The sequence below is a fragment of the Phlebotomus papatasi genome, chromosome 1 (genome assembly GCF_024763615.1).
Source record: "Phlebotomus papatasi isolate M1 chromosome 1, Ppap_2.1, whole genome shotgun sequence".
Taxonomy (NCBI): domain Eukaryota; kingdom Metazoa; phylum Arthropoda; class Insecta; order Diptera; family Psychodidae; genus Phlebotomus; species Phlebotomus papatasi.
This window is the reverse complement of record NC_077222.1, coordinates 49,402,290-49,428,832: the sequence shown is the minus strand read 5'-3', so window position 1 is coordinate 49,428,832 and position 26,543 is coordinate 49,402,290. Positions and strand designations below refer to the sequence as shown.

General features: G+C 35.3%; 1 protein-coding gene across 1 annotated transcript; it reads left to right on the top strand.

Annotated features, from left to right (window-relative positions):
* The first annotated feature begins 11,413 nt into the window (after positions 1-11,413).
* On the top strand, positions 11,414-15,071 carry LOC129800316 (uncharacterized). The gene is made up of 5 exons (XM_055844651.1): positions 11,414-11,519; positions 11,583-11,840; positions 11,898-12,094; positions 12,494-13,334; positions 13,866-15,071. Exons 1-5 carry the CDS (start codon positions 11,414-11,416, stop codon positions 15,020-15,022), a joined length of 2,559 nt encoding a protein of 852 aa, XP_055700626.1. The 3' UTR covers positions 15,023-15,071.
* Positions 15,072-26,543: the final 11,472 nt, after the last annotated feature.

The window sequence follows — 26,543 nt, the reverse complement described above, 5'->3', positions numbered from 1 at the left end:
TCAATCCAATTTTGAGTGTGAAATAATGGGAGAAACGCGAAACGTTTGAGAAAAAACGGTTGTGAATTTTAATTTTATGAAATTTTCTTGATCTAAAAGTTGTGCGGGAAATATTATTGTCCATTTCGTCCTTGCTCTGATTTAATAAAAATTTGTACCGAATTCATGAATAGATAATCTCAAAATGTTCCTAAAATCGGGTATCCTAAAAATAATACATTTCAAACTTGAGACTTTGGCGCTTGCATTCAACTATGCCGAAATTTGGCACACTTACCCTAAGTGAAAAAATATATCTTTATCTTTAGCGAATTTATGAAACATTGTGAAAGTATATGAAATTGAGACTTTCCTATGAAAAATAAAAAAAAAAAAACGAAAAACGCCAACATAGTTCCAGCGAATACATACTCCTCCCAGGAGTCCATGCTGGAGCTCAGCTTTTTCCATCTGCAAAACGTCTCACAACATGTTTATAAAATCTATTAATGAATTAGTACCGAATCATGCAAAGTTTATAAAAGTTTATATATGATTCGGGATTTTCTGCCATCTTGTCCGTTGAGGTTGGTTGTAAAGTCGGCGGCAGCCGCAGATGGATTAAGAGAAAATAAAATCTCTAAAATCTATCTAATAAATTTCTCTGTTCTGACTGAAAACTTTCATAATCATCTCTATTTTTCACCATAATATACCAGTCAAATATTCCCCTTTTTAAAACTTGTTTGAAAAGAATGTTGGGAAATCCCTTCAGCATTTTGTGGACAGTATTCGATGCATATCCATCAGCGTAAAAAATCCTCACCATAGTCACACACTCACTGCATCATACCAACAACGGGGTGGTTGAGGTGCCAAGGGGTCGACAGCGAACTCCGGAAACCACCCTAAAAAGCTCGTGCTATTCAGGAACGCATTGGAGTGTGACGCATTTAAAAGAACGCACCAAGAAAAACCCCTTTTCAGAATTCCAGGGACGAAAACTCCGTGAAATACATGCAATCACCAGGGAGGAAAGTAGATAAAAAAACAATTCAGTGTCTGGCTTCAGTATAAATTATATACCTCTGAATTTCATTGGAAATTTCCTGGCTAATACATTTATTAATCAAAGTTTTGACCCCGTCTGGCCTCTAGAAAAAAATAGCAAACAAACCATAAATAGTAAAGGATATATTTAGGATCATATAATTCACATCGTACTAATTAGTAGGGTATTATTGGAATGTTGTGGGCGAAAATTGCTGAATGAGTCAATATAAATCAATTTTTTCTGCCACGTGAAATTATGATTAACCGCGATATGTAAATGCGACATCACACGGACTATAGCCAATTAACTTTGAAATAAAAGTTGTCGTTTTTTCCCCATCAACCGACAAACACATGGGGAAATGGGAGTTATTGTTGGAAAATGTTATTAATTTACTGAGGAAAGAATAGGCCAAAATTGAGATAAAGGTACTTAATTCAGAGAATAATGTTTTTCTAACCCAAAATATTCATTTTGATTTACCAGAGGTGTGCAAGAACCGTTTGAAACCAAACAAACGTCAAATGAAACTTGTACGTCAATGTTCAAAACACTATCTGAACAAACTTAGGGCCTTGACAGACCTGAGGATTAGCCGAGATTAGCACTAAGTCGTTTCTCGGCTTAAGTCGTAAGTGTGTCTAGGGCATTATTTTGGCGTTTATTCGGTTTGAACGATTCTTGCACTCCTTTGATTTACATTTTAGATTTGCAGATTTTCAAAATTTTGGTATTAAAATCCAGACATTTTGTCTAAAACAAACATAACATTTTGTCATAAACATTCTAAAATGAAATTTTCATTTAAACAAGAATTTTTATTTCTTTGTGTCTCATTTTTTTCGTAGCAGTATTTAGGAGGTAGTGGGGCACTTTTGAATTGGGGAAGCTTTAAAAATAAGATTTTTGTCCTATTTTTAAACGGACTGTTATATTATTTAACCTTACACAATTGAGGAGCTCGGAGCAAAAAATCTCAAAGTCGTATGCATTTCCCTATTAAAATAGCGTTTTTTTGCTCTGAGCTCCTCAATTGTGTAGCTAAATTACATTATAATAAATCTTAATTCCTTTTAAAAAATAGGAGAAAAAATCAATTTCCAAATGTACCCCAATTCAAAGGCGCCCCACTTTCCCCCTAAGAGGGTTAACCGAATTAGGAAACCAAAAATAACTGTTTTTCGCGATATTTTTTTGAAAGACAAAGCAAAGACTAAGCGTCTTGAAATTTTTGGTATAAGGGAAGACCACCAAGGATCGGAATATTAATATATACAAACAAGAATATTTGGTATTCTTGCTTATTGGTATATCAATTGGTTCCTCAGATCCCCAGGTATCTCATGGATAATTAATTTTACAAATTGTGAACTAATACAGTCCATCATTGTAAGAGTTAAATGGTAAAAAGTAGCGAATAATTTTTAAAAATTCATTTTATTTTGGAGCAACTATACGAGGACAACCTAGCGCTCCAAAGACCCTTTTGGTCACTGGTACACTTACCTTATCTTAATACATATTAAAGTGTTTAGATACCTTTTTTCGAAAAAAAAATTACAAAATTGCCCATTGATCTCTAGAGTTTATCAGAACACTTCGTTGCAGCACCCCTTATTGGTGGGAAATCTATCAATTTGGCAAAAAGGGCAAAAAAATAATGTACCAAAATTTTCATTTTTTTTTTAATTAAGTGTATTTCAATAGTTAAACCAAGAGAGACTGGAAAAATCGTTAAGTCGGAACATTTTTAATAGTTTAAGAAAAAATATATATTTTGTGTCAAAATTTTGGCTTTAGTCGCAAAACATTGAAAAAAATCAAGGACCATTTAGGTTCAACTGTAAGGGAATTTAATTCTGAATAGAATAAGTCTTTAATCATTTTATTCTCTCATTATTAATCAATAGGGATAAGCGGTTGAAAATTATCACGTTGAAAAAGCACGGGTGCAATCATGGCAGTACCTATGACACTGTTAAGAAATCGGAATTTTGGCTTTCAGGATTTTGTCCGGAACCCGATATTAATACATAACTCACAAAAAACAGTTAATGCAAATATTATTGATAGAGTCGTTCGTTGCATACTCTTAACATCAGGAGCAAACACTTTGAGGAAGGAAGTAATAGTTTGTTTAAAATTTAAATAGTCACATGCATTTGTTTAAATTAGAAAAAATTGTTAAGAAAAGTGTCAATGAAATAAAAAAAAATATTGTAATGGGGTTCTCGGATATTCCTAACCTTTGTCCCAAATTGTTTATCCTAAAAACCATTTAACAAATTTTTCCTCTTAGTTTGTCTGAACTAAATGGTACAACTTCGATAGAGGAAAGTGGGGCACTTTTGAATTGGAGAACCTTTGAAATTGAGCTTTGTACTCATATTATTTAAAAAGAATTGAGGCTTATCATAATGAAATTTCGACTTGTCACAATATAAGTCGAATAAGTTGATTTTTTGCAAAATTAGTTTTTTTCGGGTTTCGGATATACTCCGTGACACGCTCTACCTTCCCTGCGGAAACTTAATTATTCCCAAAGTTATATAGGGGTTTTAAATCTTAAAAATTCCATACCTAGCATGTAAAATCTCAGCTTGAAATCGCGCTCCTGTAAAGTTGGCTATTTGCGACTTATTGCGTTTGTCGTGCTAAATTATATTATTGTAAACTTCAGTTGCATTTAAAAATATTAGAAAAAGCCCTTTTCCAAAAGAACCCCAATTTAAAGGTGGCCCATTTCCCCCTATACATTGGAATTAAAAATATTTTGTCGGGGGTTCTCGAAGGTCCTTAGCCGGTATTTCAAATCGTTAATCCTTAAATTCACTTAGGATAGAACAATTTCTATCCTTTAATTTTTAGCAGACTCAATGGTGTAACTTCTATATTTAGGTAACTAAAATAATTGAAAATGTAATGCGAAGGTTTATTGTTTTTTTGCTGCTGTAATAAATATTGAAGACAACACTCCGAAATTATGAATCATGTTTTAGTGATTCAATACGAACATTTGTACAACAACCTATTCTATTCAAATAAACAGTGTTGGCAACAAGAGGCTCTTTCTCACTTAACTACCCAATGTTGCATGAACAATTGCGTGTCTCCTGGGGAGTTATTCCTGCTAAAGGGGTGAAACTTTTTGTATTTTTTAGTGCCAATTGGATTTTGTGGCGAATGTCTTCACCAGAAATTGATAAAATTATGTTCTTCATAGAAATTGCAAGGTTAAGGTGAAGTAAAGTATCATACAAAAGGGGATGTCTATGGATAAGGAAGGCGAAAAAAAATCCCCTTTGCATTTCTTCACGAAAAGACTGAGACGATGCAGAAAAATAGGGGAAGATATTCACTTGAAAAACTGTTAAGCAAGTGTTTACAAATAATACTACTCTCGGTGGATTTCTTTTTATTTCTCAATTTGCTGGTTATTTGATAGAGGGAGGGTTTGTGTTTTCTGGTGAATTGAAAAAGAGGGACTTATTGGGCTTATCACAGTTTCCCACAAGTTTAATGGTTCGTTTATCACTGAGCACCCACAATTTTCACTCCTTTTTTTATTTTCAACGATATAATTCTAACAAAATGCCCTAAAAATGCCTGTCATTCACCAAATGCACAATTTTTCGACAAAATATCATCAATCAACGAATGATCAATGTTGTGGGAAATATTTGGTGAAGTGTCCAATTTATTATTGAGCCTCAAAGCTCTACCTCTCATCACATATCATATATGCTGTATAATATTAGGCACAAAATGTGATTATCTAGAACTGCAAATCACTTCAAATTCCCACATGTACCATCAACTGCATTTTGGACAAATTCTTCCCAGGAGAGTCATTGATACATCATCAATGGAGTATCAGTGTGCATGATAAATTTCACACGTAGTCGATTAGGAAATTCAATTTCCTGGATTTCACATCCCTTCGCAGGAAAAGTGAGATTTTCCCTCAAATTGACACATATAATCTCGATGGCCACAAAGTGAATTCACTTCTCATGAATTTATATCAATTGAATCCCAAGAGATTAACCCAAGGAAAAAGTCCTCAAACTACGTTTAATGTGTCTGTTGGATTTTCCTAGGAGGACGTTGGACGTTCACGTGGCATTAGACGAAAGAACAAACAAAATACCACTCCTCTTCGTCACCAAATTCCACCCTAAAGTCTCCTCGTGACCCCAGAAACATTCACTATTTGTGGCTTCTATTTGCACATTGGATCGTGACTGTGGCAAAAAAAAAGAAGTCCCTACACAAGAGGGATTGGGTTTTTATTTCATCCGAAGAGAGCTACTTCTTCCTACTCCTCTCGCTCTCTTCAATAATCCACCCATTGTGAAACTGTTTCAAGTTAAAATCACCCATAGAGAACTTCCTAATTCTGTCTTTTTTTTCACCCTCTTGCCATTACCCCTCGTCCTCCCAAAGTCCCTTGGGTGAGTGTTGACAAAAGTTTGTCATAGATTCGTTTGCTGGAAATTCATTTCCCAATTTATATTGAATCATGTGCAAGGGATAATTGCACATGTACTGCTTCTATTCAATGCCATGCATTCTCACCCTCAGTCCCTTTTATTATATATACATTTGTCATTCCCTGGAATATCAATGTACGATTTCTATGTGGAACTGTGTATAGTTCAATTGCATTGCTATCTGGAAAGGGAGTTGACATTCACTTCATTTGTACTGCTAGTCATCGTATTGCATATTCACTTTCACAGACATTTTTGCTGAATGACAACAGTATTTTGCACATTTAATAGCTTATCCAATGAAGGCCTACGATTTCACACAAGAGTGAGCTACCTCTTGAAAGGCGACTATATATTATATTATTAAAACAAACAATAAACAAGAATCATAAACTTTAAGGAAATCCATAGCAACATACAAACCACTCATGGTGCTTCAAGGCACTGGACATAAAAGATTGCAACATTGGGCTTCACTGAGTCGTTAAATAAGTCTGGCTGTATTGCTTAATTAAGGAACTTACAGACGTCCGGAAGTCACACAGCCAATTATATTGTAAGGATAATAACAGCTTCCCAAGAAACAATTTTTTCTTAATATAGTCTTGTAGAACTCCCTAAGTAAGGCATTATAGAACCAAAAATCTTTTTATTTGCTTTTAACGCTCTTAGTTCTATAACTGATAATACTATAAGTAAAGTGGTGCACTCTTAAGGATCTTCAAAGCTTCTATAGGAATTGCAACAGAAAATTCTGACTATAAGTCTTTTAAAAGTGCACTAAAAGACTTGTCTGATACTTGGTTCTATAAAGCAGCTATTTTGCTTCTTGAGTTATCTTTTTTGCTTAGTTTTGGATTTGTATTGACTTTTGAGTCAATGTATATAAACAATTTTTTAAATTTTAGATAGATAGGTTAAGATGGGGTAATTTGGAGTCATGTCTATTTTGGAATTTTGAGATTTTCTCACTATTTCAGATGGTCAAAGATAAAAAGAAACAATGAAGAAGTACAAGACTTTACGTTCGAGAGTACTTCTTCGTTGTTTTGTTTTTCTTTTGTCATCTAAAACTGTTAGGAAATCTCACAGTTTCAAATTAGACATGATTCCAAACTAGTCCCCGGCGAATGGCCTTCAAAGTTGAAGCCAATTTCTTACTTTCACTACTTTCACATACAAATGCGTATGGGAATTTTTCTGCATTCGTGATCGTTATGCTAAATATTTAAAAAGTGAGAAGTTTTTCCGTATTATAAGATACTTTTCCGTATGGAGGGATAAATATACTAAATTTTTGTTTAAATAAATTTTTTCCTTGGAGCACTGTGAGCTGAGTCCGAGATCAATTTAGGAATTGGCTTCAAATAGCTCCATATAAAAAGGCCAACTTGTCAGGCGCTTGATTCCAAATTACTCCATCGTACCCTATCTTCAGAAGTTAAATTTACGAACGTACTTTGGCAAAATTTAGGCGAATGTAGGCATAGTTCGCACAGAGTGAACCTTCAAACGATGTAAATTTTTTCTTTGTTTGTAAAGAGCTAACTTACCATTTCTAATCATGAGCATAATAATTATCTATCTTATGGCTAAGAAATGACGAACTAGCTCTTTGTAAACAAAGAGAAAATTTGCGTTGTTTGAAGGTTCACTCTGTGCGAACCATACCAACATTCCTCTATTTTTTTTAAAGATAATTTCGCTTCTCAGTTTGGAAAATGAAAACAGTCTCGATGAAGAGGAAATGGTTTATTATACGAAGTAATTGATATTTTATATGGATACATTTCTGGTTATATCTGCGCAACAAATAGCGAATCGTAATTTCCATAGTCAAATTTCCAAAAACAAAACGAGACTCGTAATAATACTTCATTGTAAAACAAATTACCACGATTATAAATCAGTGTCAAGACGTGTAAATCCAAAATTTGGGCCCGATCTGATGAGGTCGGATTTCACCTGTGACTACAAAAGCTGAGATTGTAAAGAATCTCAGCTAATATACAATAATATCAGCATGGTTATCATAATAAAGTTTTCTACAATTAAGTTATAGTAAATTGTAGTAAAAAAATTATTTCCGAATTGAATGTTGGATTTTACAACGATTATTATTTAATTTTTGCGAATTTAACTAGAAATATCAACTCGTTCAATTTTCAACTATTTCAATTTTCATTGTAAAATTTAATGTTTCCCATTCAGTCAATGTACCAGAAATACTTGAGATAGAATGTTCATATTTTGGGATTAGCTTCCTACAGATTAGTAGATGAATTTTTTGAAAAGAAAAAAAAATTATCTCATTGGGGCGCGGGGAGCCTCTGTCAAACACACGTCTTAACGGTCACTGAATTTAAATTCTGCGCATTAATTCATTACAAACTCTATTGCTTTAGATAGAGTGACTATCCAAGAACACCAATTGGCAACTAGAATTCAAATCAGGAAACAGGAGAGAGGCCAATTTTAACAAATTCGACGGGATGTCGTATTTTCCGTCCGCCATTTTGAGCAAAAATTTTGCATGACCTTCCGCGAAGTAAGAAAATAATAACAAAATGTATTTTCATCTCTGTCGGACTATTTTTCTCAAGTAATTGAATAACTAACTTTACTAAAAATCTATTCCCGACATCAATTCGGATAAAAATTGCCCAGAAATGAATCATCAAAAATCACTCAATTTGCGTATGATGTATAATACCATGGTTAGGAATGGGTTAAAAAGAGATGACAAAGCATCCCAGCTTTGCGTAATGCTCGAACTCACGAGATTGAGCAGTCCAAAGTGGTTGAAGACCTTCAATCATTCAAAATGGCGATTTTTTTTGGTCATAGGTATGTTTGGCTGAAATGTTCGTCTGGGCTACCTGTAAAACATATCCGAAAATCATTGAAAAAGCTTGGGCTAATTTTGAGAAAAACCAAAAAACATGGTTTTTACATTGTTTTTTATTGGGGGTCGTCGAAGACCGGAAGTTGACATCCTTTAGTGTTTAAGCTCCAGGATGGTCACAAGTTGAAAAAAAGACGATTCCTTGCTTTTTCTTTAAGTTCAAGTAGTAAAGGGAATGTTAAGTAAATTCCATTACACATGATTTAGAGTGCAGATTATTACCCAATTTAATAAACAGTAACTAATAAATCACTGTTTGCTTACCCTCGTGGATTTGTCCAATGTTATAAGATTTAACTTTGAAAAAATTTATTTCACAAATGATATTCAGTTCCCTTGAATTTGAATCAGTAAAATCACTTGATTCAGTAGAAAAATCGAAATCTTAAAAAAAGCTTTTTAATAAAACTTTTAATAGTTTTTTAATAAAAAAAACTTTTTTTTAAACTTTTTTAACAAATCTATAATATTCTTTATCAAATTAAACTGTATTTGTATGCAAAGATTGTGGTAATGTAAGGAATTTTTAAGCCATAATATAACGATTTGATCATAAACGCAGGAAGGGCAGGAAGAGTAAAATGTTATTAATCCTTGCAAAATATAAATATTAAAAAATTGTAAAGAATTGTAAAAGATAGTTTCTGATAAAAGAATATGTGCACAATACTTTTAAAAATATTTTAATTTTATATTATAATCCTTTTTTGTAAAATTTATACTTTTTTCGTAATTTTCATATTTATTTAAAAAGTTTGAAGTACCGTAAGTTGCGGGTAACTTTGTCCCTTACGGGTGACTTTGACATATCTTGTTCGTAAGCTGTTCGTTACTTCTAGAACTTAAGGATGGTCTTTACCGATACCTTGTTTGACCGGTGAGAACCATTTTTAAACATAAGAATTAAAGTAAAGCTTATACAAACAGGAGGGTGTCAAAGTCATCCGCATGGGACAAAGTCTCCCGCACTTATGATAGTAATTTTTGCCTTTAAGAATTTTAGCAAGGTTCTGGGGTGAAATTTTGAAGGACTTTAATCATGACTAGTAACTCTAGTCTCACTAAATAGAAACATTTTAGTATTTTTATTACATTAATTATTCTTCTTCAGAATAAATTTCATCATTAGAATAGTATTTGATGTACTGAAATTATGTGATATCATTGCAACTATTCCTAAATATGTATAGCTTCCAGGACTAGAACTACTTCTAAAGCACTTTAGAATTTCACCCCTGGTTAAATTAAGTTATCATTTATCAATATCGTCTGTTTCAGCCTTATATTAGTCATAAGCGTATCAGTTTAGGTTGAATATTTGAAAGAAATAATTTATAAGCCAAAATTGTCTAAAGTCTGAGGTTTGCAAATTTTATAGTAAATTTTAAACTATCAGTTCTTTGTTTCTTATTCATGATATGAATATTTCAATTTTCATTTAGAAACATGTTTTGTCTTCTTCTTTAAACTAATTCTTGCTATTCTTGTTAATTTCAGTTTCATTTTCCATGTGTTTAAATTCCCACTAAATTATCCGAATAATATATTACACCGCAATAAACAAATATCCTGTGCTTCAGATGTTACTAAACTACGTTAAAAACGTCACCGTAAAATTGAATTTTCTCATATTATATAGAATTGATGCATCAAAGAAACAAAATATGTTTATTGGACATAATTTCATAGTTATTAGGACGATTGTGTATGAGATATAAAATCAGCTGCAACGTATGTAAAAATCGATTAGGCATGTGAGGGTCTTTTTTCGACGATCACTTCTTTTTCGTTCGAGTTGATTGCCCTCATCATTTCATGTTGATCACTCCCACCAAAATACACCACAATTATCTAGTAGTTGAATATGCCCTCATATGTGGGAGATTTTTACCTGACCAGCTGCTTCATTTGCTTCCTCATTCAATACCTCCAATACCTCTCTCTTTTCGGTTTTTGATCGGTCCCCTTCTGGTACTTTTGGAAGGATGAGTGTTCTGTTTTAGAGTCCTCTAAACCAACTATGTCAGATTCCCTCAAATGGTGATTCTGTCGTTTTCTGTTGATGGTTCTACGTGTGGTTCTTGTGAATCATATTGAGCTCATTTCCTGTGAAACGATTACAGGACTATGTGTGTGGTTCTGGGGTAACCAGAGCCCAAAGAGAAAACAACTCATCTGGTAGTTCAATGGCCGCGAAAAAAGCGGCCCTTGGGCAAGGCAAAGGCAAACCTAATCGTACCGGGAACGCTGTGAGGGATCTAAACCCAAGCGGCACCCAGGACGATCCGGGAACCCCAAAGAGAGCTAGATCCAAGGACACTACGCCGCCTGGAAACCCACACAAGCGGGTTTGTCAGAAAAAGACACCGCCCCCAAGGCGGTATCGGGAGGTTGTGGCAGACAACCTCAGATTGGCAATAGTGAACCACGGTGATGGAGGCATAACTGAGAGCATGTCAGAAAGTATCCTTTCCCACTTACAGGGAAGGATTCGCGCTGCTATCAGTGAGGGCCTTAGCCCTAGATTCGCGGGTGTAAAACTCGACGCGGGAGTGATCCGCATAGCTTGCTATGACGAACCAACCCGCGTATGGTTACATAGGGAAATGGATGGCATTCCTATGGCCTCGGGCTCCGACCTCAGGCTAGTTAACCTTGGGGAGCTGAGAAAAACAAAGGCAACTTTGTTTGTCCCTGGCAAAGTGGAAGATCCGAGGGTTGTTATCTCTCAGATCGGCGGGCAGAACCGTCAGCTCAACACATCCGGTTGGCTGGTCTACCACGCCGAACAATTCGAGAGAGGCCAGCTGCTGCATCTGGGTCTCGACAGGGCATCGGCTGACACCGTCCGTAGAGATAATGGCCGCATTTTCTATGGATTCGGCACTCTGCGGATGAGACTCAGCGTGGGTCAGGAAGGGACTCAGAATGCTGCAGAAAATTAATTGCGTGCAAGCAAACCTGCATCACTGCCGCGCAGCCATGAATTGTTTGGATGAAAAGCTGGCGGGGATGCAGGGTTGTATTGGAATGTTCCAGGAACCCTGGACAATTAGAAATAAAGTAAGAGGCATCAGCCTACTGCGCGGTAAGCTCTTTCATAGCCACCGTGAAAATGATAGAATTAGAGCTTGCATATATGTCTCTAAAGACATGAATGTAATGTTTCTACCCCAATTTTCTACGGGGGATCTCGCGGCGATTAGAATGGAGGTCGAAACCACTCAAGGGAGTAAAAGCGTGGTCTTTGCCTCAGCCTATTTGCCGTATGATTCAACCGACCTGCCGCCATCTATTGAGCTGGCATGTCTGGTTGAAGCCTGTCATCGGAACTCCTGGGAACTGGTCGTCGGGGCTGATGCAAACTCACATCACACAGCGTGGGGCAGCACGAACACCAACAGACGAGGTGAGTCCCTCTTAGAGTTTATTTGTACTAACAATCTTGATATATTGAACGTCGGAGACAAGCCTACCTTCTTCAACAGAAGCAGGAAGGAAGTCATTGACGTCACAATAGGAACAAGTCTCATGGCCGAACTGACCAAAAGGTGGCACGTGTCGGAATGTCTCACCATGTCTGATCATGGCAGAATATATTTCGACATTTCGGCTGAGACTGAAGGTTTAGAACCCTACCGAAATCCGCGGAAAACAGACTGGGTATTATTTGAGCGGTCATTCGTGGATGGGTGGGGGGAAAATGATAGTATGCCGAGGGACGCGCGGGGCATTGAAGAGGCGGTTGGCAAACTGAACTCATCCATGTTGACGGCCTTCGAAATGTCTTGTCCATTAACAGTCGGATTACCAAAACAAAAGCGGTATTCACTTCCAAAACAGCTTAGTCTTTTAAGACAGAGCACCAGGAAGTCTATTAACCGTGCCCGCAATACTATGCAAGACTGTGACTGGGATGAAGCGGTCGCTAATAAGAGGGAATACAAAAAACAAATAAGGAAATGGAAAAGAAACAGTTGGAGGGATTTTTGTGGGGAAATCACTACCGTCAATGAAGCGGCAAGAATTAAAAAAGTCCTATCAAAAAATCCCTCTGAGCAGGTAGGTATGCTGCGGCTTCCAAGCGGTGGTTACACCACCACACCGTCAGAAGCCGCTCGCCTGCTGCTTGAAACACACTTTCCGAATTGCGTGATAGGTGATCAAAATTCGGATAGTGCCTGTTCTGAATCTTATATTGGTAGGAACAGTGATTGGGGGAAAGCTGCAGAGATAGTCTCACCTGAAGGCGTGGAGTGGGCACTGAGTACTTTCTCACCGTACAAAACTTCAGGTATGGACGGTATCACCCCGGCTATGCTTCAGCGCGTGGCTAAGATGATTATTCCATACCTCTGTAACATTTTTAAAGCGTGTCTTGCCACCGGTTACATACCACACGCCTGGAGGCAAACACGAGTCGTATTCATACCGAAGCCGGGGAAGAGCAATTATGACGACCCCAAGTCCTTCAGACCGATCAGTCTGACGTCATTCTTGCTTAAATCCCTGGAAAAGCTTTGTGATAGGTACATCAGGAGTCAAGTTCTTGTTAAGAGACAACTGTGTACTACGCAACACGCATATCAGAAAGGTAAATCTACCGAGTCGGCTCTCCATCAGTTGGTAAGCCGACTGGAGAAATCAATTAGTGACAAGGAAATGGCACTCGTAGCATTCTTGGACGTGGAAGGAGCCTTTGACAAGGTCAATTCCAAAGCTCTACTTAAGGCTATGAAGGACTTCGGTATCGGGCATACCTTGGAAAGAATGTTAATCAACATAGTGAGACATCGGACTGTGGAGGCGAGGATTGGCGGAGCCCGCCTAAAAGCAACCGTTAGCAACGGATGTCCTCAGGGTGGGGTCCTGTCACCCTTGCTTTGGTCTATGGTTGTGGATGGTTTGTTAGTGGAACTGAATGCGGCAGGCCTTTATTCACAAGGGTATGCCGATGACATCTGCATAGTTGTGCGAGGGAAATTTTTACCTACTCTATGCGACTTAATGCAGAGGGCACTTAGTATCGTAGAAAGATGGTGTACAGTTCGCGGACTTACCGTTAACCCCGGAAAGACCGCACTAACCATCTTTACTAGGAGGAAGAAACTAGATGGATACAGAGCACCCAAATTATTTGGGCATGATCTCTCTCTCCACCAGGAGGCAAAATATCTAGGCGTTTTGCTTGATAATAAACTAACCTGGAAGAGTCATGTAGAAGGCCGGATCGACGCGGCTATTAGATCCTTTTTCAGTTGTAAACGACTTTTCGGCAAAAGCTGGGGCTTATCGCCGAAAATTGTGTTGTGGATTTACAAAACCGTAGTTAGGCCGTTAATTTCTTATGCAGCTGTGATTTGGTGGCCGAGAGTCGAATTTAAAAATTCGGCGCGATCACTACAGCGGCTCCAAAGATTAGCGTGTCTTTCAGTGACGGGGGCTATCAAGACAGCGCCAACAGCGGCTCTTGAGGTCATGCTAAGCCTGCCACCACTACCGCTTTATATAAAGGCGGAAGCGTGCTTGGCCGCTCTGAGGTTACGCTCAGCAGGAACTTGGAAGGTAGGTTGCCATCCGGCCGGCCATACGAGAATCCTCGATAAACCGGTCCGGAGGCACCCTGAACTTTTAATGAAAGATGATTATGATAGATGCGAAAAGCCTATTAAAAAACGAGTTAAAGCTACAATATACACCAGAGCCGAGTGGAGTGAACGCGAAGGGCAGATTATTGAACCCGGAGCCGTTACTCTGTTTACAGATGGTTCATGTGTTGAGGGCTGCTCAGGAGCCGGCTACCACTGTCCAGAGCTCCAGTTGAATGGATCGGTGTCCCTTGGCCATTACACCACGGTGTTTCAGGCTGAGGTCGCTGCCATTACGCTGGGCACCCAAAGACTGTTGGAGGCCGGTATTGAGGGAAGGAAAATACAAATCTTTTCGGACAGCAGAGCTGCAATTCTCTCCATATCGGGCTGGAGATCGCGATCTGCTCTTGTCGCGGAATGCCAGGAGGTATTGGAATTGACCTTGCGGCAATGCGAGGTTGATCTATACTGGGTACCTGGACACCAAGGAATTGAAGGCAACGAAGAAGCAGACCGCCTTGCAGTTGAGGGAGCAGGGGTTGACTTCGTTGGACCTGAACCAGTAGTCGGACTATCCTCACAAATGAGGAAGTCAATTATATTAGAAGATATGATCAAGGCTCATCAGGCGGAGTGGACAGCGGCAAACACGTGCCGCGTGTCCAAACTGTTTATGACCGAAATTAACAGGAAGCGAACGGATTATATTGTGTGTGGCAGCCGCTGGAGAGCACAGCGGTTTGCCAACCTTCTAACCGGTCACTGCCTCAATAAACATCTAAATAGGATGGGCATTCAATGCAACATAATATGCAGAGGATGCAATGAATCTGAGGAGACGGTCACACATCTAGTGTGTGACTGCCCTAGCTTGTATAATCTGAGGCGGATGCTGCTTGGTAAAGCAATACTGTCTCAGAATGAGTTATCGGGGTTAAAACCAGCCTGTTTGATGGAATTTGTCCGGAGAACTGGCTGGCTTGACACACCCCGCCCTTAATTAGGGTAGTCTAGGGGATGCATAATGGGCCCAAACAGAGGCCTGGGTGCAGCGGTGCCAATTATACTTTTGAGTCACCGCCCCCTTCTATAATCTAATCTAATCTAATGTGTGTGGTTGATGTCTGTTCCGAAGAGGGTGGAATTGATTGGGTTGAAGTGATGAAAAAGCACATGGAGGGTGAAATACATATTCGGACATACAACCCTCTCTCATTTCTCAGCATTTTCCAGTCTTCTATTTCTCAACAAGAGATTGCGTGAGAATGTTTGATTCACTGGAATTCTATCGTCTCTGACCATTTCACCCGAAATATCAGGGGTGGAATCCTCTCATACCATCTTCCTGCTCACTGAGAAATGTTTTGACGGTGTCCAGACGAAAATGTCCAACGGAAATTTGAAAATTCTTCTCTTATCACATTTTTCTGCTCTCTTGCTCATGATGGTCATTTATAGGAAATGTCCACTATATTTTAGTAGTTCGATTGCTATTTTTGGTGTCGCAGCGTGAAAGAATCATAAAAGCGAGGTATGTGTAATCGGAAAATCCTACACTAAGGGTGAATGATTTTCTACATGTTGATGATTCAGGGCAAATGCGAATAAAAACATTGTACCACATAATTTTGAGTCATTTTTACGATTTCATGATTATAACACCAATCCCTGGTAAATTTACATATTTGTGCCCAATTAAATCTATGGGGTTACAAGTTAATTAAATGTGTCGGTTCTGTATGATTTTAATTATGGCAGCTGAATCTTTTGCTGTATAACTCACTGATTGGCGTAATTAACATTTTTAATGCATAGACTCATGCTTTGGAGAACGAGTAAAAGGGGTTGGAAAAAAGCGTAAATACTTGTACCCTTTTCCTCCTGAACCACTCTTCATTTTTTCAAACTTTTTTTTTAACGATAAGTGTAGTTATTGCTTAGTGGAAAATAATGCTGAAGTTGAGGGTATATCCCCTGTGGAAGGGTTGATGAGAGTGAGAAGGTAAAATTACGCAAAAAGCAACCTCAAAAAAGCATTGAGTAAATGACGAGGTGGGTGAATGAATTAAATATAAGGATAAAACGCTAACATTCCCTTAATAATAACACACTCTCTAATATAATACAGAATGTCTAGTCCGTTTGTCGCCGTGACCATTTATAAAATGTTTAATATATTACACCTCCTGTTAGTGGGTGCATTTGCAAAATAGGGGAAACGAAAGAGTGTTGGGGACATATTCTTAGTAATCAAACCCACACCTTTCCCCAAGGATAATTGACAAAGTGAGGGGCATTTTGTGGTAATCTCAGAAAGTCCAACTATACATGCATTTACTCTTGTCTTAAAAACGTATGACCAATATCAGGGCGGTTTCTTCGTATCAGAAAATTGGCGCCAACTTTCAATGAATTATTCCTCATGGGAAAATACTGAAGATCTATTTTCAATAATAAATTCTATGTATAATTTAGTGGTTGAAGACACTCACCGCCTCGTAGTAATTTACAAATCTTGACATCTTTATAGGAATTTCTTTTCTCTTTATTTATTATTCACATTCACTTTTTCATGATGAAATTTGAGCCATTTACGGCAGGAATTTGATAAGGCTGTTTTCTAACATAACAAGTTTCCTTTTTCCTATCATATTTTTAAGGCAGGATCATATTAACCGTTACTGTTGAAGGCATCATTATTTTCATCAATTATTACAAATTTTTAATTACCAAATTTGCAATATTGGGGGAGTTGAGGCTACTTTTAGCAGTGGGGCTACATTGATATACTTTTTTTCGTATACTTTTAAAGGAAGTTACGTCTTGCTATAATTTAATTTAGATCTAATATTGTTTTATCTATCTAACTTGCATTACGTAAAAACCCAGTTTCCTTCAGAAATATGAGAATAAATCATATATGAATGTAACCCCCAGCTCAAAATAGCCCAACGTCCCCCTATAAATAAAATCTGGGCTAAAAATTATGACCATTGTGACAAACGCAGTTAGTAAGTGTCTTAACCATGAACATAGTCAGGAGATTTTCATGAGAGGAAGGATAAATGTAAAATAATTTAATTTGGTAGGGGCATCCGGCATGATTGAGACACTTTTTATGTTTTGACTTTAAGCATTATTTCCAAAACTCAAAAAATATCTTGAAATTTTGTATACCGCTTAGTATACTCACTAGACCTTATTAAAATAACTCGATTAGTGTTTTTGTCACAATTATTATAATAAATCAAAGAAAAATTCATATCGTTTCAAATTACCTGAGTCACAAACATGCAGGCTCTCCTCTACTTAAAATCAATATGTTTAGATGATTCGCTCCCAACAAATAGGGGGCCAAAGCTATGTTTACATTTTTATTCATTTTAAAATGTACTAAGAATGATTTCATAGAAAATAAAAACGATAATAAAAATAAAAACGATCATTCTGTTAGGCTAGGATCGGTTGCAACTCACGTCACAAAAACAAAAATAAATAAACTTTTGTAAGTTATATATAGCCTTATACTTAGGAAACATTGTATCCTTTAGGCATGAAATAAACTTCAAATTGAATTGAATTGAATTGAATTGATAAATTGTTAACAAGTTTCCAAGCAACACTCATTAAGAAAAGGGAATAAAAAAATCAATTTGTATTAAAAATATTACATTTGAAATTTGAGACTTTGGAGCTTGCATGCAACTATGCCGAAATTTGGGACACTTACCCTAAACTTTTTCATAAATTTTTTCAAAGATTTGTTTTGTATTAAGGTAGAGAATCAAAAGTATCTTGAATTTTCATTTAAAACTTCTTTGAAAGTTTTCTAATAAAATTTCTGTTTAAAATGTGTATCCATTTCCACATAGATTTTTATGCTCTTTTTTTTAATTGAATTTTGTTTTAAATTTGTATTCCAAAAATTTAAATTTAAAAATTTTTAAGATTTTGGAGTTTGCAATAGTCATAAGATTCAAGAAAAAAACCTATGAAGCAAAAAAAGGAGCTGCCTTATGTTTTTTTTTTTTTAAATTTAAGTTAATATCATATTGGGGGAGAACAACGCTCATCCCTCGCTACGCTCTTGATTACGTTAATAGACGCTAGGCCGTTAATAAGAAACCTTTATGCCACTAATTTCGTTTTGCATTTACTTGAATTTGTGTGATTTTCTTTGTATTATACTGCTCAAACTCAAAGAGAGAGCGTTATATAATCGACTGTTCAACTTGTGACACAGCTAGAGGCCAAACGGTAAAAGATATCGACTTCCGGTCTTCGACAACCCCCCATAAAGCAACATTATTTAAGACAGTCGTTTTTATATCTATGTTCAATTTATTCCGTTTATTATATAATTTCATATCGTATTTATCTAATATTGCAAGCATAGGTACGTGATAAGCAATTTGAAAATTTGCCTGATAGTATTACTATTCGATACTGTATGAATACATATAAGAATATGAGAAAGAAATCAATGATTATGTTTCATATCAATAGCTTTACACTGACAACAAACTCAAAGATATACTTATCATAAAAGTTTTGAATTACATTTCTACGACTTCCAATACAAATTGTTTAAATTACAAGAATAAAAATCTAATCTTTCTTTATAAATTCACTCAAGCACATCTCACCAAATATTTTACTTTCCTCCAGTAATTCTATATCACCAGCCACGAATGAAGAAGAAAGTGCTAAATTGTGTTTTTTAATATGTCTTTTTTCTAACTCCCGAAAACACCCCTTGTAAATTCAATTCGAACGACAAAAAAAATTAATCAGCCACATTTTAGTTGTCTCTCTGTTCACTTATTTGCTTTCTTTCTCAATGTACATTGAATTCTGTTAGTAGTATATTGGAAAACAAACTTATACAAACACCCTAGCAAAAAAAGGGAAGAAGCCCATCAACTTCCAACGGTCAGAAACTCCGATCCTCTTCTCACACTCAATATTTAAACAATTCCGTTTGTTTTGTGACACATGAGAGTAAAATATAATTCCATTGGCTGTTGCAGGGAGATCTCTGAGAGCAAATCATCTCAAGAGTTAGACGCTGAAGATAAAAAAAAGAGCTTTGAATAACGAAGGGTGTTATAGAATGACCCCAATGAGATGAAATACCATCGCCATAAAATCAAAAATTTATCCATCATTCCTAGTGCGAAACATGAGACGAAATTTAACTGCTAAAACTTTCAGGATGAAGTTCTGAATGATCGATTGGCATCATCTCACCAGGGGAAATGCAATATTAAAGGGGTCGTGATGAAAGTGTGTAATTTAACACCAGAAACTTGGTCATATCTCCTATCTAATGCAATGCCAATTGAACCTTCTCTATAGCACTCTGGAATCACTTGAAACATTGTCTGGGTTTAGGTAATAGTACCATCGCAGAAAAAGGGGTGTTTTGAGCCCGCATTTCTTTTTGCATTTTTGTCGCTGAGCACGTGAAAAGTGCCAGGAACACCAGTTTTTTTTGTTGAAATTAAATACTCCAATCAATTATCAATCATTATCAATCATTATCAATCATTATCAATCTCCACAGTGGAATTTACCTCTCTGTTGAGTTATTTCATATGACTTGTCATTAAAATATCTTTGCAAAAAACACCGCAAAGAGGAAAGGAAGTGAAGAGACAAGTACAAAAAAACTGTCAGTACTTATGTGTATATATAAAGGTATTTTTGAAACAAATAGGGGAGGCCAGGTCTAATTTAGGTGCTTTTAGTATGGGTATGGGAGAGAATTAAATAGTCACTCAGCATTTAATCATGTTTACAATTCAAATATTTGCAACATCTATCTAAAATATTTCTAATTGCACAACTTTCTTTTTTAAAGGGATGGGAAAGCGCCCAGGCTTTCCAAAGTGCTCGAACTTGTGACTTATATTCTAAACCTCAAAAGTACAATCGCATCATTAACTTATATTAAGAAAGTTTTTAATTTGTTCAATTCAAGAGTAAAGAGCAATGTTCACGAGTTCGACTTCGCAGAGATTTTCCCACTGGGCAATTTCTATTTAAGTTTACCGGTTCGCAACCGATTTGAACCGATTTATAAATCACTTGAATCATCGCCTAAAATAGCTTAGTAGTAACATATTGAATTTCGAATAAAAAATTGTTGTTGGGATTAGAACCGGTTTAGGCTTGTCATGAATTCCAAGACCTTTCCAATGAGTGCAAACATGATCTCAAACGGTTAAAAAATACGCTTTCTAGAGCCTTTTAACTGTCGACCTTGAGAAACCGTGAATAATCTTTAAAACATGTCCAAAAATGAAAAAAATCGCACGATGCGTTTTTAAGCAATTCCAAAAAATATGGTTTTGGAGGAGTAGGGCAGGGGAGGGGAAAAACGAGGGGCATATTAATGGTCTCGGGGGCACTCAATGGGTCAAGTGGTAGAGCACTCGCTCTATAATGCAAGTGTCCCGAGTTCGAATCCCCTTTAGGTCACCAGGAATTTTTCTGGCATTAAAGGGGTTCGAATTATGCAGTGAGCTTATCAAATTATCAAATGCAGTGAGCTTCACTGCATTTGATTCCACGGGCATGAAACTGACAATCTTATCCCGTATAAGAAAAGATAATAATGCATGTCTAGAAATCCCCTTGCGGGAAGGCCTTGTTCCTTCATGGAATGTTGTGCCAGCATTATTATTATTATTATTATTATTATTATTATTATTATTATTATTATTATTATTATTATTATTATTATTATTATTATTATTATTATTATTATTATTATTATTATTATTATTATTATTATTATTATTATTATTATTATTATTATTATTATTATTATTATTATTATTATTATTATTATGGTCTCAGTGTCGATTTATGAGGGTCTCCCGAAGGTCTTAAGTCTCTATCTCTAACCGTTTGGGCTTTAGGCGTGATAGCGGCTGGATGGACGGACAGACAGACGGACAAACAACGTGACATCATTTCTCAGAAATCATCTACAAGGCATATAGGTATGCTGAAAAAATGGTAGAGCAAAATCGAGGATTATACTGCTCTCACTATGTGGAGCTCGAGCAGTAAAAAAGCGTGAATCCTTATTTTTTTTTTTTTTGAAAAAAAATATTATAAAAGCGTAGACTAATGAATAGTTCACTGGAGCATCACGTCACAGCAATTTCTAATTGGCGGGAAATATGCAATATGCAGTTCGTAATCCTTCTCTGAGAAAGAAAAATGTAAAAAAGAAAATTAAGTCTTATAAATGCAATTAATAGTACATCTTCAAGTGTACACTTTATTCATTTTACCATATATATAATTATTTTAAAAAAAATCTAGTTTTCTGAAATTCGCAATAAAATGCAGGAAAAATTTTACATTTTTAATAATAATAAAATTAATTTTTTTTTTAGTATGCAAAGTCTGATTTGTAGCCTCGTTCTCCCCTAAATGGAAAATATACTTTAAATTAAATTTACTTGATTTTATATTGTGATTATAACCCGCATTCCAGCTTATAAACATCATATTTTGCTATGAGACATCCAAATAAAAGGTGTTTATTCAATAAAACATACCACTGATGGTTGCATTTTTTGTACAATGCCCAAAAATTAATTTAATTTGGTGGAAACAGAGAAATTGTATATCACCAATATGTTTCACAGCAAGACACCCTTTCCATTAACAAACTCTCTCTTTCCTTTCCAAGAGTAAAAGGAATCATGATCACCATCAATTATAATTTGATGATGAAGATCCGTAAAACAATAAATCAATTTCACTAGTGGGAGTGAGAATTTTATGTGTTGAACTTTCTCGAGAGGCGTCATTTGCAACGAGAAAAAGAACTGAACATCATATGAAATATGAGGGATGAAAAATCCCTCAAAATGAGAAGACACTTCCTCCAGTTGAAGGAGAGAAATTTTTCACCCTCAAGCCTGTCTTTTGTTATTCTAAAAAAAAAATTAAAAATTGTTTAGCTACGTTAGCGTGTCACTTTGTTCATTGGCACCCCTTTTTTCAGCCATCAACCTCTTCTTCTACCATTCTGTGCCCCTTTATCCTGCCCCTCTAGCAACCACCCAATATTTTCACACATATGCGTGAGTGTAACAGAATTACTATGAGTATTGTTGTGCTATTTCCCTCTCGTTTTCCCTGAACCAATGCATAGTGTTGAGTATTCTTGAAGCCCAGTGGAAAATCGAGCATCCACCCTGAACATATTATAATGAAAGTTCTTACTGAGGAAACTACCAAGCACACGTGATGTGTCCTAGTCTAGCCATAGAGGAGTCCGCATATCCTGTTATAATAATCGAGTGTATAATAAGTAACGAATCACCCTTCCCCTATGCTATACTTTTTTCCCAACAAACCTCGCGCATATGTACTCTTTTTTCCTGTGAATTTTCCCTCGTCCATGTGCATCGATATCACATACATTCTCAAAAAAATAATGGTGCGTGCAAAAAATCATAGCCCTTAGATTCAATCAAATTCAAACGCGTTAGTATTTTTTCGATTTTATTAAATCAGGGCTGAATTCTGCACACCATCGCAACTGCTAAATAAAGGCATCGCCAAAGGAGACCGGCTAATAGAGAATTACTATTGTGTTGTATGAGGGCGAAATATTTTTGGGCAGATGGTCAAAAGCAAATGGAAAATGCCAATGAAACCATGGAGACAGAAAATGACACACATGTAGTTCAGAAATCACAATCTCTGGCTTTTGTTGAGGTCCGCACTTCAATTGAAAAGTTAGCAAAAGATCAATTAGCGGGGTAAAATCTCTGAACAGAACTTGAAGCACTTAGGAAAACCTGTTACAATTCTGTACATTATTGAGGAAAATTTTGAGAAAGAAAAGCCAAAAATTTCTTTAGACTGTATTTTGGATTTCTATACGATAGGGGTGTCAAAGCATACAATCCTTTTGCTTAGGCATTAAAGGTATTAAAGTTTCTGTCAATTTATATTTATTAGCGGTCCAACTCATGAAAAGATATGTTAGTTTAAAAATTCGAGAGTCATTCTTTTAGTATTAAATTGGTTCACGATTGATTAAATAGATTTATAAAGCATCTAAATTATGACAATTCAAACTTTCTTCAATGGGTTGAGAAATACATTTTCAAGAATGTTTTTAACCTCTAGTCTTCCAAGGGAAGACTGAAGACTAAAGACTAAATAACAAAACAGGACCATCATTTCCCCTCGCTTCTACAATTCTTAACATGCTTATTTTCAAGATAATATGATAATGGATCTAATACTTTTTCACATTTTAAATTATGTTTTTGGATTTTGGAAAGTATTATGCCTTTGATAAACCCTGCCGGCCGGGAACGTCACTTAGCCAGCCAATCATATATTCGTGATTAGGGAGTGGCGAACACACATTTTGGCAAAGTTTGATCCCGATCGGAGGACATGAAATATTGGTGGCATTATAGTAGGTGAGATTGTTGAGAATTTCACCTACACTCTTAGAAAAAATTAGTTCGTACAAGCTCATATGCAGTTATTAGAACTATAAAATATAGACCCAACTATATATTTAGTTTGGGTAACTAAATGAAATAGTTGACCACAGTTAGTTAAAGTATCCTTTTCATTTAGTTATCACAACTAAATCAAAATAGTAATGGGTACTATAACATATTAGTTCCAATTACTAAATAAATGGGGTTGATACCCATCTTATTGGCTGTAATAACTATATCATATTAGTTGTGGTTACTATATAGCATTCATTGTGATGCATATTTCTTATTAGTTGCTTAAAATTCGATAGAGCTTCAACGCATTACTAAAATAAAAACCACTCTTTACTATTGGAAAAGTAGTCATAACTTTATGAAAATATAGGCCCATCTATTTACATTGGTTGTGAGAACTAAAAGGAATTAGTGACCAATATTAGTTGGGATAATGATTTCATTTAATTAACACAAGCAAATATAATTGTATGAAAGCATTATGAAATAATTCCCGCAACTTATCCACGTAAATATTGTCTTATATTCTCACTACTAATAAATTTATTATGAGTATAATGTTTTAAGAATATAAGAACTATTTTAAATAGATTTGATAATAATCGCCCGAACAACTAATTTTCATTAGTAATCACGTCTAAACTTTTCTAAGAGTGTAATAAAGTAATTTTTACAAAGTATATGATATTTAAAGCAAGTCTTAAAAGCCAAAATAAATACGACTTCACTGACTGATCAAAATACTAAGTCCTAATGCTTGCAAAACATTTATAGTAATTCTCGAGATCGATTACCATCAGAAGGGCTTTACAAGTGTCATCAATTTTAACAATACGAAATCGATCTAATCTTCAAATCTCAAAGATATCATATCTCCAAGTGGCGTTCCAAAAATACTGTCATTATCATCTTATTATGGAGTGGAACTATTGATCATGTAAAGGACAATCGGGTAAATTTGAACATGCATGATTTAATTAAATATAAAATAAATTATATTTAATATGTGGAAAATGTGCTATTTACGCTACATATACATACACAAATAGATAATATGGGAAATTAGATGAATTTAGTTACTTTAATTGTAAAAAACTCTAGCTGGCATGAAGTGTCCCACTCTCTCCTAAAAACCCTAAAAATATATTGAACTTACGTTATGAGCTCCTACATTTGAATATTAATATTTAATAAATGGCTAATCATTTAATTTGTAATTTGTAACAATTGTTAGATATGTAATTTGCAAAATGAGTGCACCATGAAAGAAAATTATTGCTCTGTGATCATTCATTAATTTTCTTAAGGAAAACTCCTGAAGAAATATTCATTTCTTTCCTGCAATCAAGTGCAATTTTCTTTTGACAAACAATCATAATATTGAAATATTTCTCTGAATATTTCGTTGAACGATAAAGTTTTGTAAATACTAAACTCATAATGAATTATACTAAAATATTCAGTAATCTCTACTGATCAATCCTTTAACTCTATAAAATCATTTACAATGACATGTAGTCACACCTTAGAATGTTTTTGAACAGTTTGTGTCAGTTTTGACTTAATTTAATTCAAGAAGATGGATAAAAAATATTTAAAATTCAAATGGCAAATTCTTTCCCTTATTTATACAGGATTCTGGAATCCTGCAGATATTCCTAACTATTCCTATTACACTGTTTTCTCATTATCAATTTTTGTATTTTGTTACAATCTTTTTCAATTCCTCAACCTATTTACAGTGAAAAATAAGGTCGAATTTATTGAATCATCGTATTTTGTTTGCTCACAAGTATACTGTGCTGTGAAAATTTCTCATTTCGTGTACAATACTCCAAGAATAAGAAAACTAATGCTAATTTTCAATTCAACGATGTTCTTACCTCAGTCTCCTGAAGAGGAAAAAATTGTTAAGAGAGCAGATAAACGAGTTGCAAGATTAATAAAAATTTTCTATGGAACGGTTATCATATTATTTTTTTTCTACATTATTCCTCCTCTTTTAGATACCAATGAAAGATACTTCTTTCTAAAAGTTTGGTAAGTGAATTTTATGAAATAAAATTAGTTTGTCTTGATTAAAATTAAAAGAATTACCCATATTGTGATATTAAAGGGTACCATGGAGCACAGAAAATGCCATGATTTATTATCTATCATATATCTATCTAACTTGCTGTTTGATCGTTTGTATCTTATACATTACGGCTATAACAACAATAGAGTACATATGTCTTATCCAGATTAATGCTCAAATACAACGTCTCGGTGTCCGTATTAAGAAGGTAATATTATAATTTAAGCTGTGAATGTTTACATATATCTAGGGTAAAGTGATATAAGTTGGACGAACATAGTGTTATAAATTGGACAATTCGCCGGTACAAATTAGACATGGCTCTTTTTTGATGAGTACAGTACAAAATTTGTTTTTAAGCACAAGGAAACTTATAAAACTAAAGCATTAAAAATGTACAAATAAAAATAAAGTACTAAATTTATCAAGAAAAAAAGCCCTGTCCAAATTGTACCATTGCATTGTCCAACTTGTACCACTTTACCCTAATTATTATATTTCCTAATTAAAAATTAGTTGTATAGTTTATAATAATGTGGCTTTGAAGTACGGAAAGGATATCTTTTGATTAAATAAAAAATAGCAATTTTTGATAAAATACTTTATTTAAAATGCAATTTATGAGGAAAATTTTAAAACAAAAAAAAAATTTTATCTCGAAACAGTTGGGATATGAACCGTTGGCGGTGAATCCGAAAATTAAGCCAGACGAAAAGATGATTCAAATAGATGAATTTATCAATGGTTTGGCAAAGAGGAAGGGAAGCGTTTACTACGGAGAAATCGTCAAATGTATAATTTTTCACAAGGAAATCAAGAATTTCATTTCAGAATTTCAGGACATCTACCGACTTATACTATTTGTTCAATTTATAATTTCTACATTCAACTATTGCTTAACTGTTTATGAAATTCTAATGGTTAGTTTTCAGGAC